Source organism: Monopterus albus, unplaced genomic scaffold (genome assembly GCF_001952655.1).
Source record: "Monopterus albus unplaced genomic scaffold, M_albus_1.0 scaffold129.1, whole genome shotgun sequence".
In the NCBI taxonomy this organism is placed as follows: Eukaryota; Metazoa; Chordata; class Actinopteri; order Synbranchiformes; family Synbranchidae; genus Monopterus; species Monopterus albus.
In genome coordinates this window covers 1,900,529-1,919,821 of record NW_018128009.1, presented here as the reverse complement: position 1 = coordinate 1,919,821, position 19,293 = coordinate 1,900,529, and the positions used below count along the sequence as shown (strand labels likewise).

General features: G+C 38.6%; 2 protein-coding genes across 5 annotated transcripts; one reads left to right on the top strand and one right to left on the bottom strand.

Annotated features, from left to right (window-relative positions):
- The first annotated feature begins 791 nt into the window (after window positions 1–791).
- slc1a6 (solute carrier family 1 member 6) lies at window positions 792–14,896 on the top strand. Of its 4 annotated transcripts, XM_020613048.1 has the most exons (12): window positions 792–1,060; window positions 1,169–1,240; window positions 6,705–6,971; window positions 7,070–7,207; window positions 7,504–7,711; window positions 7,998–8,040; window positions 8,312–8,440; window positions 8,585–8,769; window positions 9,135–9,368; window positions 10,303–10,497; window positions 12,822–12,956; window positions 13,231–14,896. In XM_020613048.1, the coding sequence occupies exons 3-12, from the start codon at window positions 6,749–6,751 to the stop codon at window positions 13,427–13,429; spliced, it is 1,689 nt and encodes a 562-aa protein (XP_020468704.1). In that variant the 5' UTR covers window positions 792–1,060; window positions 1,169–1,240; window positions 6,705–6,748; the 3' UTR covers window positions 13,430–14,896. The 4 variants fall into 4 exon arrangements, with proteins under 4 accessions (XP_020468704.1, XP_020468703.1, XP_020468702.1 ...); XM_020613047.1 differs by lacking the exons at window positions 792–1,060; window positions 1,169–1,240 and adding an exon at window positions 1,257–3,129 and having other exon boundaries at window positions 8,588–8,769; XM_020613046.1 differs by lacking the exons at window positions 792–1,060; window positions 1,169–1,240 and adding an exon at window positions 1,258–3,129.
- Window positions 14,897–15,633: 737 nt separating this feature from the next.
- On the bottom strand, window positions 15,634–19,067 carry ccl44 (chemokine (C-C motif) ligand 44). The gene is made up of 5 exons (XM_020613034.1): window positions 18,862–19,067; window positions 17,840–17,969; window positions 17,014–17,161; window positions 16,711–16,789; window positions 15,634–16,596 (listed from the first exon to the last, which is right to left on the bottom strand). The coding sequence occupies exons 1-4, from the start codon at window positions 18,923–18,925 to the stop codon at window positions 16,751–16,753; spliced, it is 381 nt and encodes a 126-aa protein (XP_020468690.1). The 5' UTR covers window positions 18,926–19,067; the 3' UTR covers window positions 15,634–16,596; window positions 16,711–16,750.
- Window positions 19,068–19,293: the final 226 nt, after the last annotated feature.

Below are 19,293 nucleotides of genomic sequence, written 5' to 3'. Positions count from 1 at the left end.
ATGTGTATTGTCTGTCAGAGTTTAGGGAACGCCAAGTTCCATTGATAAGGACAATTAAGTGTGACGTGAGATACCCTGAGTGTGAGGTGTGTATGGGGAATCTGGCTTTAACTGGTTGAATGTGGAGCCTCCCAAGGTCCTCTGTTCTGATGATATGTGGGTTTAAGATCAGCAGGGAGCTGTTCTTTTAGTATGAATTTGACATGCCCCTCTGTATGTACATTTCAAGCTCTCTGGCCAGAATAAACAGTATCTATTTTAGAAAACAACTGTGACGGTTCTGAAAGTGAGATTTCTTCATCCCCCATCACCCATTTAGATTTCTTTAATCATTAAGCATTGACATTTTGCCTAATACCCATTTTTTATTCTTATGTCCAGTAGTTACCTGGAACCTGTGGTTGTAAAATCCTTTCCTTTTCACCACAAACAGCTGGAATATGACTGGAAATGCAAGTTTTTACAGCTTGCTGCAGGCTACATATCAGAGTAACTGTAACTGAGCATGAACATGATGAGTGGGTGTGGGATTGGAAAGCCAGGCAGCTGGATGCCAAAGGGTTACAAATACACATCCCCTGGGAGATTCAGGGCAGACCCCATGTAATGAGCAGATGCATGTTGTCATAGCAATGACTACTGTGTTTGCACAGTAGGCTCCTTCAGGAGCCAAATTCAGTGTTTAGCAAGCAAAATTGGTGTCATAGCTTTCATAAAGTGCTACTCCTCTAAACATGTAACATTTATTATGGAATTTATTAAGAGTTTGGTTTATTATTCTGAGTATTTCACACAGGCTGTATTGTTATGGACTGGCAGCAGGTGGTTTATCTTTATTTTTTCCTCTCCTGAAGGATCCTTAACCTCTCTTCCTCCCACACAAACCTCCCAGGCGCTCCTCTCTGCCTGAGGCTTCATGTACAAGCACAAACCATTTAATAATAAAAACGGGAGAGAACAACGAAGATGCTGAGGGGAGATACACTGTGTGGGTAGCACTAGTTCATATCGGCTGCGTGGTGGACAGGAAGATTCCATATGACAGTGTGAAGACGGACAGGTGGGTAGATGGTTTTATTTTCTAATTAGCTTTTTTGTAGCATGCTGATATATAATATCTAAGTCTGACATGGTTTGAGTGAATGTGAAGTTTGAATCCGCTTTGCAGCGTCTTCAGGGAGGACCACCAGCAGAAGACGTCTCCTCATGACATCTTGACACATCCAAAGGCAGAACCAGGGTATCTGACTTTATTTTCTCTTACAGCCAGTTTCATGTAGCTGTTACATTTTTATAAGAGAATTGCAAGAAAGAATGTAATTGTCAGTCTATGAAAAGCACAAGCTGACAACAATTAAGGGTGTACTTTCACAATTTAGTAGGCTATTATACTTCCATATAGTTGGGTGACTTCTGTTATAGAGATTTATAAAGCAATGTCCAAGTTATTCTGCCTTTCAACCCCCGTTCACTCATCTCTCTCTCTCGCCTCCTGAATCATAAAGTTTGTTGGTAGGTTTAGTAATTTACACATAATTTACATACTGAGCTCTGGTTGGACACTATCTTCTTGAGTTGTCACTGTAAACTGGCACTGGATAAAGTAGTTTCCTGAGTGTTGATGTGTTGTTTTTATTATTCAAGTACCGGTGGCTCATTTAAGTTATTTTGCAGAATGACTGCAGTGATCAGCTTTTAGTGTAGTTTCTTCAAATTAATTAACAGAATGAAAGAGAAACTCTGTGCTTCTGTTTCCCCAAGCACAGCTGGTTGTTGCCAGGTCGTCACTCCCATGTGAGTACATTTGCCTAAGATTGAATCTTTCAGATTCACTTTGTCACACCACTCCACAACGTTTGAGTTGTTGAGAAGTGATGAGCAGTGCCAGCAAATTTTATAGGTTTAATTCACAGTGAATGTCATCCGCAGTGTTTGAGTCAGTCTTAACGGGTTAAACTGTGAGGTTAACAAGGGTCTGGCCACATGGCATATGGCAGGTTTTAGATTTTTAGTTGGCATTGGATTTCACCTGCTGACAGCACCACTGCAACACCAATATGAGTGGACTGTGTGCCTAACAGTTTAATGAAGTAACTGTTTTACTTCACTTTGTATTATAACAGGATGGTGGGCTACCACATAAGTTACATAACTGGAGCTACATACCTCTGTTTTGCCTTGTCTCATTAGTGAAAATGCTGTGTCTTGCTGTGTTTACTTTGTTTGAGGCTCCATTGTACTTTCTTCAATACCAACCATCCCCACTGTCATCCAAAACACAATCAGCCAATCACAGTTCTTGCAGCCCCCATATGGTATTTTTATAGCTCCTAAAATGTAGGTGCATTTTTTAGGGGGCATACATCAGCTGAGGTGTAGTATGTGGTTTACCTGTGGAGCCTGTGCATGTAGCTTATCTATGATTTGTGCATTGCTGCTACCATGACAATAAATATTTTAGTTTGTTTTATTGAGGAACTTTCTCTCTTCTTTGCTTTTAGAATGATCATTTTTGCTTTAAAACGGGACATTGTTCACATTGTTATGGCATATTTTCTCATCATTACTAGACACCATGTTATTCCATTAGTACAAGAAATGTTTCTTGTTATAACAACATACAGCATCATTCTGTCTTGTAAATATCACAAAACCTTTCTTATTATTTCAAAAAAATCAACATATCTAATTAAAAAAAAACTTCTTGTTATAACATGATAGCTTGGTGTTAACCTGATTTTCTTTTGTAAAATCAGTGCCACTGAAAATATAAAGATTTTCATCAGGATGTTTTGTTGTGTACGTTACAGCGTCACGTTCTATAAATTGTTCTTTCTGTGTCGAGTGTTCAGAAAAGTGGGTCTGCAGTGAAAAGACATTTTGTCAGATTAGATGGATTTGCCTTTGATGGACTTGTTATGGACTCCAAAGGGTCTGTTGCTAGAGGGGTGGGGGTGAGAAGGTCAGACCAGATGAGAGGCCTTTTCATGTCTGTCTGCTTATGAGAGCTCAGAAGTGAGACCTACTGTCATTGTGCTGACCAGCTCCGGACACACACACACACACTGCCCTGACTCTCTTGTCTACACTTTGACTGGACTGTTTAACGCAGGCTGTAAACCATGAATGGTGAGTAACCAGTGAGCAGTTTGTTGACGCTTTGCAAAGCTTCTCCTGAAATTTCCTCTGTATTTTATGTGAATGTGAGGAGAATATTAGAATTTAACAGGGCAGCAATGCTGGAGTTGTACTGAGAGATTTTTGTGACAGCATACGACATATACCCCTTTTGATTATGTAAGAACAGTTCTTAATTCATGAGATCAGCAAGAAAATGCTTTTTGCACTAAGTGTACATAATCTGTCAAAGCAAATTTCACAGTAACTACTGTGTTGTAGAAAAATATGAAAAACCATAGAGCAGCATTAACACTGCATATGTAACAGCCTTAGATAAGATCCCTGTATCCCAGTATGTTTTAACAAGGCAGACCTTCTGTTGAGGTGTGGAACATGCTATGCCTTAAAAGCTGTGTCTCCTTCTACCAGCACTATGTCCAACACTGATTCACATTCAGTTCAGTTATAAAATGTTTGCTAGTGTTTACTGCAGGTGTTTGTATTTAAGGTTTTTTTTAAATTTAGTTTTTGTACATTCTCTATATAATACATGACTGTTGACCACTTTAAGGACATTGATGCTTTCCATTGCTGTCATAGACCCCCATTTCCTTGCAGGTACAGTAGTTTAATGTTTAAGTGTTTATCACCAGTTTGTCCCTGATCTAATGATGGATGTTTGGGTTGTCAGAGGGTTTGGCACAGCTCTTGTGAACATAGTCACTGACAAACATAATAAAGCACTGCGGCACAATAAATTGACAGTTAAAAGTGCAGCTGTGTCCTTTAAGATAGAAAATTCCAGCACTATTCCCATGGCAGCTGATCAATAATACTATTTTAAGAAGAATACATTACCCAAATACGTACATGACTACTCAAAGGTGACCTTTTCTTAATTGTATGTACATGGGGTGCTTTCAGAATAGTGATCTTAAAACATTTATAACAATAAAGAATAGAATTAGAAACAAAGTGATCTTTAGCCGCTCCGTATTGTATAGCTCACAGGCTAGGTCCAGTTCGCTCAGACTGTGTATCTGCAATAAATCACTGTGCCAACTTCCCTTCTGCGTTGAACCGGACTGAGCTGGACAGGGTTATAAGCATTTAGTGAAGTTTTGACAGTAGAGAGAAAACAAAAGCCCCTGGCCAGAAGTTTTTGGTGAGTGTTCAAACCCCTAGGCACATGGGCAGAAGTAAAACTTTCAAAATAAAGGGGAGGCGACAGTGGTGCGGTGGGTAGAGCAGTCATCTCCCAACCAGAATGTTCGAATCTCGGTGCCAGCAGTCCAGAAGGAGGCAAGACACTGAAACTCCCCCCCTTCCGATGGTTAGAGCCATTGGTTCAGTTGGCGCCACAGATGGCTGCCATCGGTTTTACACAAATTCCTTCTGTGTAACATACTTGGCCAATAAAGGTGATTATCCTTTATCCTTATAATGTTTACATTTTCACAAATCTGTGAAAGCTGCTGATTTCAAAGTTGCTTTTACTTGGTGGCATAATTAAAACTGTATACTCTACTAATCATATGAAACCTGGTCAAAAACTGTTGGAGAAGTTGTGTTCATGAGACCTTCACACTGCAGGAAGCAGTAGTGCCAGTGTAAAAGAACTATAGAGAGATTATGAAGGTGAAGGCTCTGGCTGTAATGTAAATAAGCCAACAACTTGACGTAAGCACAGCATTATACTGTCTTATGTTTAGCAGCTGATGGTTTTTGCAGCTGAATCTATTACTAAGGTTCAAATTGGGCTTTGTGACACTAATTTTCATCTGACATGAACATACCATGACATTACATTTTGCCATCATGCAGTCTGTTTCAGTGCTAATCTAGAACTGTACAAACCGGTCAACTGTAAGACTGAATGCGCCTTTTCATCCACTCTCAAGCATTCAGCACTCCACAGAAATAGTAAAATGGGGATCATCAGTACTCTCTTGAGTCCTTTAGACTTCTTGTAACCATTGTGATTGTGCATGTGACTGCATACTGGAAAAGATGTTTGTGCTTCAATCACACCTAAAGGCAGAAGGTGTGAACAGTGTTGTGTGAGAACTGACTATTTGCCATCATCTGCTCAACAATGGACACATTATTTACACAGTAAACAGGAAATATATATAAATGTGAATCTCAGAACAATGGACAAAAGAAAATCAATAGACAAGAATGATGCCAACACAATGTATGAATGTTTTGAGGTCATATTGTAAGTGTTTGTCTCCCAAGGAAATATAAAAATACAAAGGCGAGAATGATTATATTGGATGTAAAATAGAACCAGATGCAGAAGAAGCATTTGAAAATGTTGGCTTTGAGTACACAGCTTCAAGTCTGTTTGAAAAGGGTGTTTCAGAGGAAAAACTGTAGCCTAGACAGATAAGAAGTGAGACCAACTGTCATGTGCTGTACACAGTCTGCTGTGTGTTTGTCAGCAGAGGAAAGCACGGTAAGACTACAATTTATATATGTCTATGTCTATATATATGTCAATATGTCTCTCTCTCTTCGAATTTGTTAAAAATTGTCACATTAAAGGTTTAGAAACAGACCTGATAGTTACTAGCTTGCTATAGTACAAGAAAATCCAGTTAATCCAGGTTAAGTTGTTCAATTAGGGAATCAGGACTAATACCTGAAGCTTGGCACATATTCAAGATCATGTAATTTAAAGTTTAACACTTTATCTGTGCATGTTTGCCTTGCCAGATGTATAGAACTAGCAAAAGGACAAATACAATATGTCTTCTCTTTTTCCTTCCTCTATATACGCTTTTCATTTTTCATTGTGTATTGTTATGTTTATTTGTATTTTAACTCAGACAGCAAGTGCTTTTACTTTTAGGTACATCTAATATGAAGTACTTTAATTATATATTTTTACTATAGTAGAAAGTAGAGTAGAGAATGTTTATATTGTCACTGATGAGTACCTCCATTTCTGGCTGACAATCATGAGTTTTTTTTTTTCAGTTAATCAATAAATTGTTAAGTTTATGAAATGTCATCAGTTGGAGCAAATCCTCCATCATTATTTCCCAGCGTCCAGACTGATGTCTCCAGATTGCTTGCTTGTCCAATGAACTGTCCCAATTTGAAATATGTTTAATATGCAATCCTATGACAATGAAAAGAGCTACAAATTCTTACACTTGAGAAACTGGAACCTGTGAATTTCTCTACTGTTGCTTAGTGATGATGTCTCCAAATGACTGATTAAAGTTATGTTTTGTCACTAGATTTATGCAATTGTTATGAAAAGAGTGCCATTTATTTTCTGTGCACTAAGAAAGAAAGAAAGAAAATATACTTTGGCATTTACAAAAAGGTTGAGTTTTGTCGATGTCACTCTCTGTCCCAGCCAGCATGTTTGTGTCACCACATACAGCATACTGTAAAGTGCCCTCCTGGCCCACATGGCTTACACATTCAATTTCAGTTTTGGCTTTGATTTGTAATTTTCAAACACAGCAGCCCATAGGGTATACTTTGTATGTTTTTAAAAATGCCAACATGTCTAAACTTAATATGTGACAAAAAATTCCCACCTACATTGTCCACTCCCTGCCTAGCTTCCCACGAGACCTGCCTCCTGGACCAAGTGCTGGAACTTATTATGAATGAGAAGCCCCCCACCAGCGCAAGTCTCTTCCTAAACGAGGACGCGGATAACCCCGCCCTGACTGAGAGAGGGGACCTAAGGAGACGCCTACGAAGAGCCATGGAGAGGAGAGCCAGCAGCATGAAGGAGAGGATGAATTCCGTCAGCAGAGGCAGCGTCAAAGGTTTTCTTAAGAGGAACCTGTTTGTCCTGTTCACTGTTGTCGCTGTGGCTTTTGGTGAGTGACAAGAGAAACCTGCTGGAGGTTTAACAAGGTTTTCTCTGTGGACATTTGACTTGATGGACATTTGTGCATGTGTGTGCAAAATTTTTCAGGTGTAATCCTGGGGTTTGTTCTGCGCCCCCACAACCTGTCCCTGAGGGAAATCAAGTACTTTGCATTTCCTGGGGAGTTACTAATGAGGATGCTGCAGATGCTGGTGCTGCCGCTTATTGTCTCCAGTCTGGTCACAGGTTTGCACAAAAACAAACACACTTAAACCCCCAGCATGTTTCAAAAGATTACTGGTTAGAACCTAAAATGACACCAGATGTTTGGGTCTCTGGCTATCAGTAAAGATCAGTCCTGTTGTGTGTGTTTACGTTTATAACAATTATAGTTTAAAGAATGCTGTTTTAAATGTTTGCCTGGGTGTCAAGGTCCTGCAGTGTATAATATATTAGCCAGTTGTATCTGAAATTAACACTGATAAGAACACTGAACTCACAGCAAACTGATTCAATTCCCCACTTAATGTCCTCTGTCTCAGGTATTTCCTCACTGGACAGCAGAGCATCCGGTAAAATGGGTGTGTGTGCAGTGGTTTACTACATGGTGACCACACTGATTGCTGTGTTCATCGGCATTGTCATTGTCATGATCGTCCAGCCAGGGAAAGGCAGCAGGGATAGTCCTGTAGTCAGCACTGGAAACATAGAACCGGTCCAGGCTGCTGATGCTTTCCTGGATCTCATCAGGTAGCACCTCAGTAACTCTGGTACACAGGTGGTATCAATCTTCTAACTCTCAGCAATAAAGTGAATAATGTCAAGATATTCCATATTTATGTACAGTATATAAGGACATTCAGACATCAAAAATAGCAGGAACATGAATTGTGTGAAGTGTACACACATCCATTGTTTCAGATCAAACAAATTACTCACTCTGTATAATTTAATATGATCAAATGGCTATTGATTAACATAATATAGGAAGTTAGAACCTTTTGTGACTCATTTCTTCTTTTCATTTTTATCATAGGAACATGTTTCCTCCCAATCTGGTAGAAGCTTGTTTCAAGCAGGTGAGACTTAATTTCACAGTTGAAAAAAAAAAATGTATATAAAGAAAAAAACCCTCAAATTTCACGTTATCAGAATTCCCATCAGCCACCTCTGTACCTAGTTCATCCAACCTACAAAAGAATTTATCTAAGACAAAAACTCATTTGAAAAAATGCATTATTTTCTTCTCCCCATGACCATAAAATCACATTTATTGCCCTACATGTGGCTTCCAGATCCAGACAGAATTGATGCTTAATTGTGGTTTACTTGTCACTCTACTTTTTGCAGTATAAAACCATGTACAAGAAAATTATACACACAAGGAATGTGACAGTGACCCTGAACCTCACCGACTTTCTCAATGTGAGCGAGTCTAATCTGAGTGGGAACCTCAGCAAGGTGCTGCCCATCATACAGGTGGGTGGCAGATGTGTCCTCTCAAGATAACAGGACATGGTAGCTTCAGACTAGCTACTCAGATTTAAGCAGAATGAAAATCATTTAACCATTATGAAAAAGAAATAAACATGCTCCACAGAGTGCTCCCCTTTTCTCTGACAGGAGACGGTGGAGGAGACTGTCCCAGTGTCTGGGTCCTCCGGTGGAGTGAATGCTCTCGGCCTGGTGGTCTTCTCCATGTGCTTTGGCCTTGTCATTGGTAACATGAAGCAGCAGGGTCAGGCTCTCAGGGATTTCTTTGACTGCATGAATGAAGCAATCATGAGGCTGGTGGCCATCATCATTTGGTCAGTAAAGACACACCTCCAGCAAATAAAAGAAATGTATTTGTAGGTCACTATTGTTGGTTTCTATTTTTTCTGTGATTTTTAGTATGGCAGATTGAGATACAGATTGAATTTCTTGCTTTGAAGTGTAGAATATGTATGAACATAACCTTAAAGCATTCTGTAACAATTACAGTTCCTAAATTACTGTAGTAAACCTAAGATCTAACTATAAACTAAGATCTAAATACAAAGAAATTCAAAAAGCAGTTTAATACCTCCTAATCTAAATGTTTAAGCTGGATACTAACTTTAGATGCAACATATTTTTGTATCTTTACATGCATCTTCCTCTGTATTCATGCACTTCTGAATCACTTCACCAGGTACGCTCCAGTGGGCATCCTGTTCCTGATTGCAGGAAAAATTGTGGAGATGAAGGATCTGGCGGAGGTGGGCGGCCAGCTGGGGATGTACACTGTATCAGTCATTGTGGGTCTTCTCATTCACGGTCTCTTTGTTCTGCCGCTGCTCTACTTCCTGGTGACCAGGAGGAACCCTTACAGCTTCATTGGTGGTCTGCTGCAGGCACTCATCACTGCACTGGGAACCTCCTCCAGGTAAATCCGATCCTCTGTCCTGCTCAGACACTGGTGTCCAGGTCAAAGAGTGTTTGACCCTTGCTACAGGTCTATGTTGTATGTGTCAGTGACTCCAGGAAAAAAACTAGAATTACAGTTTTGCGGTTGTATGCCTCTGACAACCAGTCACATTCACAACCATTCACAAGACTGAGAGGGACATGAGGTCACTGTGACCTTGACCATTTGACTACCAAAACTGAATCATTTCATCCTTGAGTCCAGTGGCTGTTTGTGCCATATTTGAAGAAATTCCCTGAAGGTGTAAATGAGGTACCATGTTCGTGAAAATTTGCCTGGCGTACAGAAGGATGGACTGACGGCCTGAACACATTATGCTTCTGGCTACAGCTATTGCCTGTGCAGAGCCAGTATAATAATTTAAATATTTCATGTCATATTGTATAGATTCTGACTTAAACAACAATAGGCAAAGATATACCAGTTAAGCTTCATTTCCAAGAGGCTCACTGTATTACAGGTAGTGGAAGCAATTTAATAATGACACAATAACATATGATATCATACCAGATACAATAAGATATGCTATGATAAAATTATTTCATAGAGAAATGCAGGTGTATGGCAGAGTATCAAACACAAGCCAGAGTTACACACACTAAAAACATACCGTCACTCCTGATATGTGCAAGAATTTGAGATGGTGACACAAAAAATCAGACAACTTTGTGCTATTTACTGTGTTGTGTTGCTTTCTTGTATGAAACACTGAAGTATACAAAAATATAAAATTGAATAACATATATGCAACAACAAAAAAATCCTACAAAGCATATTATATAAATAAAAGAAATGATATACATTTAACAAATACAATTAATTTTATATATTGCATTTTGTGTGTTACTGATCCCAAATGGTGACACTACATCTCTCTACCTGCCTACTGCAGCTCAGCTACACTGCCCATCACCTTCCGCTGTCTTGAAGAAAACAACCATGTGGATAAGCGAGTGACACGTTTTGTCCTTCCTGTGGGCGCCACTATCAACATGGATGGCACCGCCCTCTACGAGGCAGTGGCAGCCATCTTTATCGCTCAAGTCAATGACATGGAGCTAAATTTTGGCCAGATTCTAACCATAAGGTAACACCAGTTTTGTTAGTTGTGGTTTACACCATTAATACAGTTCAGTTACTGTAGTTGGTTGGTGCTCCAGTATATATAGTATATGTTTATATCATATCATATCATAACATTTGGAGGTGACAGTGGTTCAGTGGGTAGAGTAGTAGTCTCCCAACCAGAAGGTTGAAGGGTCAGAGTATAGGGTCAGAAGCTCTTGTCAACAGGCATCAGTTAAGGTCAATATCATGTTGCCTTCACTGCCTTTGTCATATGGATTTAAGCAGCTTCCCCTTAAATCTTGTATTTTACTGTTTTTGTATTGTGTAGTGGTTGTCTTTTCTCCCCTGCTATTTTATTAGTCTTTCGTATTTCTTTTTTTTTACACACTTTGAAACTTTATTTCTGTTATTCCTCCTCATACTTATTAATACTTTCAATAATTGCTTTAATTCATATCTTGTAGTGTTTTTCTTTTTACCTGTCCACAGACCACAGATAAACAAAACAGCTCTTTTGGCTACCTATGGTGCAATTAAAGCCTAAAATATTAATATACACTACATGTTAAATAAACCTGTGCATAAGTTATTGTTTTAACAGGAATAGATAAACATTTTTATTGCCACCTTTGTTGAGCTATGGCTGCAGCAACCAAAATGTATAAACCAAATTAGGGATGTTGTTCATCCAGTCTTTGTATTATTATATTAGCACCCTTTTCAATGTGATCTTATGTTGTTTGTGTCCACAGTTGTTCACTGAGCCACATTCTTTTGTTGCATCTTTATTATCACTCCATACCAAAGAAGAATCGTCATGTAAACATAGTATATTTACTCCCCAACTCACCTAGTCAAGTTTTTAATAAATATATTTGATATTTGATTTGATTTGATTTGATTTATTCTTTCAAGCATGTAAAGACAGTTGATATGACAACACACATAATTTTACACATATCCAACAAATGCAAATCCACTATCAATTTGCTTATACCTAGTACATGCTTGAATGGAGTAGGAAGAAGTCAGACTTATCCAGTCCTACCCCATGACATCATCTTACCATCATTGGTTTGCAAGCAGTAAATCTACATAGATAATTTCTATTACTATTTTTTATGTCCACACTTAAATTATTCCATAGTTTTACCCCACTTATGGAAATACAAAATCTTTTTTTGGTTGTACGTATAGCATGAATTTTTAAATTTAATTGACCCCTTAAATTGTATCCCCCTTCCCTTTCATTAAATAGTTTTTGAATTCCACCAGGTAATAAATTGTTCCTGGCTTTATACATAAACACAGCAGTCTTATATCCCACTAAATCAAAACATTTTAACAATTTAGACTGTATGAAAGCTCCATTGGTGTGATCCCTGTACCCCATCTTATGCACAATTCTTATGGCTCTTTTTTGTAATATATACAATGGTTGAAGTGAGCTTTTGTATGTATTTCCCCAGTTTTCAACGCCATACTCTAGGTATGGTAAAATCAATGAAGAATACAAAATGCGTAGTGCTTTCCCGTCCAAAATATATCTAACCCTTGCCAATATCGATATATTTTTTGCTATTTTGTGCTGAACATATCTGATATGAGATTTCCAGGAGAATTTGTCATCAACTATGACACCTAGAAATGTAATTTCATATACTTGTTCTATATTAGCTCCCCCAATTTTCAATTGAAGTTTATTATTTAGTTTACGATTCCCAAATACCATAAATTTAGTTTTATCCAAATTCAGAGATAGTATATTACTATCACACCATTTCTTTATCTTCTCAAGTTCCTGTGAAACCCGTCCAGAGAGTTGCTGTAGGTTTTCACCCGATGCCCATATGGTAGTGTCATCAGCAAACAAAACCACTTTCACTAAATCAGAAACCTTACATATATCATTAATATATAGTATAAATAATTTAGGTCCCAAAACAGAACCCTGAGGCACTCCACATACAATGTCCAGCTCACTCGATTGGTATTCACCCAACTTCACAAATTGACGCCTCTGTGTCAAACAACTTCTAATCCATTTCAGAACCATTCCTCTGATCCCATATTTTTCTAACTTGTCCATTAATAATTCATGATTGATTGTGTCAAATGCTTTTTTTTAGCTGTGTTTTATTCTTGACACCATTTGGGAAATGCACTACAGTTTATAAAATAAAGTGTGATCAGCTTGGGTGGGAATAAATTGACATGATTTAATAATTCCTCATGTGCCTTTATTGCTGTACAACGTCACCAGGAGTGCACATGTGCTGTTTGTTTGTTTCCCTTTATTAAATGTCTCCACTCTCCTCTCCATCCCTCCCACCACCCACTCAGTATCACAGCAACTGCTGCCAGCATTGGAGCAGCAGGCATCCCTCAGGCTGGCTTGGTTACTATGGTGATTGTATTGACATCGGTGGGACTGCCCACAGAGGACATAACGCTGATCATCGCTGTGGATTGGTTCTTGTGAGTTCCCACTAAATGTCAGCTTGTTTGGAATTGGTCTGTGTACTGTTCTGCCAGACTAAATGTCATTGTAAAGCTTCAGAGAGCCCAAAGGTCCAACCACTATAAAGGTTGTTGATGCATAATGCATAGTGACAGATTAAAAGCCTGTGTGGCACATTTTCAAATTTTGAGCTGCAAGCATTTTCACATATAACATAATACTTTCCTTGTGTCTTGACTGTCTGCCTCATTTTAATTTTTATCTGATTCTTTCTTTCTGTCGTCACCCTAGGGACCGCTTGCGTACCACCACCAATGTGTTGGGAGACTCGCTTGGGGCAGGCATTGTGGAGTACCTTTCCCGTAGAGAGCTGCAGAATCAGGATGCTCAGGTTTGCAACTCTGTAATCGAGGAGAACGAGAAGCCCTACCAGCTTATCTGCCAGGAAAATGACTCCCTCAACCACTGCAACAGTGAGACCACAATGTGAAGAAATGAGCAACACCCAAAAGGGACTTATGTGCCAAAAGCATTTTAGCTAAAAGGGTGGCCTGCAATTGTGCAAGGTCAGCCTTAGAGAAAAAATAGTTTTTGGTCAACCCGGCCAGTGCTTGAGGTTCCCAGAGAGTCCTAAACTCACATCTGCAAAAAGTTCTCTGGGAAACAAGGTAATATAAGGCCTGGCCTGGGTCTGCTTGATAACAGAAAATAACTACACATGCGATTTAGAAAGAGTCCACTTCTGTGAATCTGATTCAGTGACAGTTATTTTGGTCTGTTTTCCTGCTTTATTCATTGTGAGATAAGCTCAGTACGTAAAATACAGCAGTTATATACAGTTATAGAATTTGTATAATTTATGATCCATAGAGTCAGAATGTCCTATATCTTCTACCAGCATCGATGTTATAACACAGTATTATTAGATAGAAACACCACCATTGATAAAGAAGGAGAAAATCCAGCTGATTTTCCAATTTTGTGAGTATGTAAATCTTTATCACTCACCGATTTCTGTGGCTTGACATTTCATACTTATTATATCTTTTGAAGACACTACCTCTAATAGAACTTAGATACGACTCTCCTACAGCGCTACATACAAATACACACTGGAGTGTAACAGCAGCATGTAAAATGTCAGCATCACAGTTCCATATTTAAGTTTGAAATATTTTGTATGTTATTTAAGCTTGATTGTACAATTTTGAATGTAAACACTGTTAAACAATGAATTATGGTGTTAAGGTGACTCTTTACTCCTTATTACTTTGACTTTGATATATTTGAATTGACTTGGTAGGATGTTGTTGATTTACTTTGGATCATTTGTTTGAAATTACACTAGTATATTAACTTATCAAAGGAAGTTTTAAGACCATTAGACCAACAACAAAATTCTCTCTGATTGTTTTTTGCCCTAATATGTGACACTATTGACTAAACCTGTAATTTGTTTTTCTTAAATTTTACTGGAATAATATATTGCTGACTAATCAGACTAATATGATTTATTTTTGTTGTTTAGTGAAAAGGTACTGTGAAGAAAGTTTGTGAATGCTTTGAGGAATTGAATGTACACTTGCTTTATGCTTTTTTGGTGTTTTAGAGGAAACTGTAGTTCATAATTAAGAAACTGAAAGGTATTTGCAGCTTAACCGAAACAGTTGTGCCACTTTTATGCTCAGTGAGAGGTTAGACTTTAGTTTTGATGCTTGATGGTATTTCAGTGAAAATGTTATTTCTCACAGTAAAGCATCTCAGTATTTCAGATTGACAGCTTATGAAAAATGTGACAAAAAATTGCTCAGGAATTGAACTGTGATTGTCATTATTGTGTTTGTGGCTACCCCTGGTGGAGGATATTCTCCTGTCCATAAACTGTGCTCCTAGAAATAAACATGGGTCAAAGATAAAATAATAAAGGAAAAAAGTTTCAAACAATAAAGGAATAATAATCGGACAGGGTATGTGTGAATTTGATTAAAATGTAATAACTGATGACTACAAGTAGTACAATTTACCATACAAAACCTTCTGTTGTCATTTTAATGGTAAACCGACTAGGTCTCCCTCGCTGACAAATGCTCAAATACTGTTAGCTTTTATATTCTTCATTTACATAAATGCTAAATATAGGCCTATTAAAGTCATGCAAACAAGGTATATTACTGCCCTTACTAACCTAAATAAGTTATGGGTTTTACAAAACCTATAAAACGGGAATCTACAGCCATGCTGCAGCAGGTCTGAGACTTTGTGCTTTGCTTTGAGCTATATGCTAACTTTAGCATGCTAACATGCCCAGAGTGGCAATGCTAATTAGCAGTAAACACAAAGTACAGCTGAGGCTGAGGGGAAGGTTATTGGTTTTTCATGTTCTGGTTTGAAATTCAACTCCTGGAGAAATAAAGAAATGTACTTGATGATAGTGCTAGATCAAAAATCATTACAGTTTAGCTTGAGGGTAATATAAATGTGTGTAGCTAATTATATAATAATCATTCCCACAAGCCTAGCTGAGATATAGTATTTCAGCCTGCACCCAAACGGTGGCCCAACCAAGTGACATTGACATTCAGATATATCCATGTGCCTCTAGCATGGATTAAAAATGTTAACTGTGTGGTAAATAAAACACACAATTGCACACAAGATACCCAAAAGACAGCGAGCCAGTTCAAGGTATTGTTTCAGATTAATTTATAAAATAGTCCACTTGAGATACTGTGTTTCAACATACAGTGCATTCTTCTCAATACAATACTTGCGTGTTTCACACACAGTTGAGCCCTCTAAATTATAACAGCCTTGCCATGTGGTGAACTGAATTATGAATACTTTGGCATAGTTTCGTGATGGACTATTTGTGAAAAAGACAAATATAAACTGCAGATAGATATTTAAACCTCAGTGACCGAGAGCCTGATGTTGAAAGACTGACTCAGGTTTTCTACTGAGTATTCAAACAGTCAATATACCGAGTGTTCACAATATCAGAAACATTTGCTCTTTATGTGACAGAAAGTTGAATCCAGGTGATCCCACTCTGATTCCACTTTGATTTCACCCATCTAACAGTCAGATACAGGAAGCCAAAGCTTGAACAAGGGGTTTTAAACTTTAAGACAACTAACACCAAGGCTGTACAGAACAAGGTGCAAATTAAGCGATGTTCCCCAATATCCTGAACACTCATAAAACCCCATCGACTTTACTGTGTGAAATGTCCTTATACATTATTGAAGGTAAACAAATCACAAATAAGCACAGAGGATCTTGCTGATATACAATATTAATATCACTGCTCTGTTATTGTTTGTTAAATTACAACTTTTTCACTGATTTCACATCAGCCATGAGTAGTTATTTAGTTGCAGAGACTCCGGCAAATAACAGTATGAGCCATTAAAAAAAAAAATCAATTCAGCTTATCTTACAAGTAAATACTCCTCTGATGTGACTGCTCCAGCCACGTGTTTGGGAATATTTCAAGCACAGTTCATGTTTAAATATCTAAAGCCATTTATGTACGTATTGCTGCCCAGGTCTGGTCCCAGGGAGACAGATAGTGTAGATAAAGAGAGACACAAGACAACTGGAGATTCAACAAGCTTCGCCACATAAAGATGACGAGTTGCTGAAAGTTTACTTGGCCTGTGGAAAAGTGAGAAGACAAAATATAAGATGAGACATTGGACAGAGTTACAGTATGCAATGCAGTGAACTTGCATTAGTATCAACAGAGTCAAAGGGTTAAACAGGTTTTACTTATGACTATGAGATTTCCTCCATGTTTGATGGCAGTCCATCACTCCTTATTGAGAACTTCCCAGTTATATTTCTCGTCCTGATGATCACAAAAGGAGGACTCAATTACAGTCTCAGGTAAGATAGAAATAACATGAGAATCACCCTCCACAGTAATCAAATTGATACAAGTAAATATGGAGCACCACATTGGTTAATTTTGTCTGATAACTTTGACTTAATTACATTATATTTTATTATGTTTTACAGTGTACTGCTGGAAGGTGTAACAGTCATTTAGCTCTTAAGGAATTTGCCTCTGACCTCTGACATGACAGGCAGGTTGTCATGAGGAAGAATCCACATGGTTTGGCGGGCCTTGTTTCTCTGCCTCTGTATGAGTTTTCTCAGCAACCTCTTCACCTTCCGGTCTCTGGGGTCTGCACATTTCACTGCTTTCTTTGTGTAAAGACTATAAAAAGAATAATATTTATGACACAGACACAGGATGACAATACAAGTGTCTGATGGGGGAAAAGGAAAAAATGTCAATGTCTGAATCTGCTGTGTGCAGAAACACAAAAATAACAGTCATTCAGCAACACTGAGGAGAACTACAAAGATGTCTGTCAAAGCATCAGAGAATGTGATCCCAAAAGAATCACAGAGATGCTAAAAGATGACTGTATATAGAATCAAAAAAAGTTTAGTTTAGTGGAAAGAAGTCATATTGTGATGAAAAGTGAGTCAAGTTGAAAAAAACTGGGAAATAGACAGGACCAAAAGAAACTGGGCCACATGAAAAAGCATTCATTCCCCAGCTACATCAGATTTCTCTGACCTGCTGGAAGAAAATAGGTATCACAACACAGAATGGTTTACTTAACTAAACCCTGCTGTTCTGACAGACTGGCTGCAGCAGGACTCAGCTGGTTTGGAATGCATTTTCAGATAGCTTGTTATTCCCACATATTTACTTTACAATGGCAATTACATGTACAGCTCTGAGCCCTGCCATAACAACATGACCTGGAAAGATGGCAGTGCCTCTCAGCCCAGCTCTGCCATTCTCTAACAAGAGGCATATTTTCCACGCCTGCAGATTTCTGTGTGCTCTTTAGCTCCAGGAGTGGATAGTTGAAATACTTGCATGATGGCTTGAATGCTGCAGTCAGGCCCTTCTGTCTGCACCTCAAACCGCAGCACATCTTTGGTACGCACCTTACCCTGGGAGTACAACATGCAGCACTGCACATCTCTCTGCATTTGCACACCGTTACCTGGGAAGAAAAGGAAAAGAGGGATGGCAACAAGGGACTGTGTTAAAAAAAACTAATGGATAGAATAGCATTTAAGTTTTTCTTTTTTTCTTAAGTAAGAAAAAGACACTATAAAACAACATCATGACTGCCACAAAAGTTTCATATATAAAAATAACATTACAATCATCTATAGAAACAATTTGCACTCATATTTACAGGACGTTATTTAAAAACTATGAAGTCAATATTGTTATTGCAAAGGCTGAAACAGTGTTTTGGCAGCTTTGGTAGGCAGAGGAATGCTATCTATTCTGCAGAATGTGCACATGCTCTCTAGTTACATATACACAAACTGACATATGGACACACACAAGAATGTCAGAGGAGTTACAATGGCATCCAACTGTGCTGCAAAACATACAACCATGCCAGAGAAATGAGCGAGGGAAAGTGAGAGAAAGAGAGGAGGAGTGTGTTTGTGTGGAGGGTGTGTCACCATGCCTTTTCATCCAGCGCAATTAGGTAAACAAGTTAAAGTGGGATGTTAAGCAGCAGGAGCAAAAACAGCCATAAAATAGGACAGTGCTTCTTCGTTATGCCACAAATGATGTAGAATCCATCCTCAAACACATGACTGCACTTGCAGTGCTTTCACAATATTTCAGAAAACAGATGAGACGACACACACAGAGACTGAGCCCTGACACAGATGTTTTCTCTGAATGTTGCATGATTTTAGATGCTTGTCCTCCTGCATTCTGTCCCTCTGTTTACATCCATACCTCCCTCCCTGCTGCTCCTGTTGTTTCTCACCTGCAGGGTGCATGGCAGTCATGCAACACACACACACACACACACACACACACACACACACACATACACACACACAGTAAGTATGGTTGTGTCCTACCTTTCACAGATGCCAGGAGAATAAGAGTCAGAGCGATAACAGTCAACATCTGCAGCATGAACATGATGAGGCTGACAGAGAGGAGGAGAGGAAAGGAGAGGAGAGGAGGGTAATCTACTCTGTCACCTCTTCCTCTGTCGCTGCCTCTCTTATATTATTCCCTCCCTCTCTTTATACCTCCCTGCCCATCTTTTACTCACTCATTTCCACCACCTCTCTCCTTCTATATTACAGTCTTTCCCTGCCACTCTCTGTTTATCCATGTTCATCATTCTCATGTTCAACTCCCTCCCTCATTCTATTTTTCTTTCACATTCATCTCACCTCTCACTCTCTTCTTGTCTCCTCACTCAGGGTGCCAAATCTCATTTATCTCATTCGAGGTTTTAAATTCTTTCTTCATCCTGTTTATTCTCTTGTACTTGTGCATTT

What these genes read in the sequence shown, in the direction of transcription:
- slc1a6 (XM_020613046.1), top strand. An exon ending in TGTTGTCGCTGTGGCTTTTG is followed by an intron (nt 6,972 to 7,069) that starts GTGAGTGACAAG and finishes AAAATTTTTCAG; the next exon opens with GTGTAATCCTGGGGTTTGTT. An exon ending in ATCGCTGTGGATTGGTTCTT is followed by an intron (nt 12,957 to 13,230) that starts GTGAGTTCCCAC and finishes TCGTCACCCTAG; the next exon opens with GGACCGCTTGCGTACCACCA.
- ccl44 (XM_020613034.1), bottom strand. Translation starts at nt 18,925, where the DNA reads ATGTTCATGCTGCAGATGTTGACTGTTATCGCTCTGACTCTTATTCTC. An exon ending in TCTCCTGGCATCTGTGAAAG is followed by an intron (nt 17,970 to 18,861) that starts GTAGGACACAAC and finishes TTTTCTTCCCAG; the next exon opens with GTAACGGTGTGCAAATGCAG. An exon ending in TGCAGCATTCAAGCCATCAT is followed by an intron (nt 17,162 to 17,839) that starts GCAAGTATTTCA and finishes TTCTTTTTATAG; the next exon opens with TCTTTACACAAAGAAAGCAG.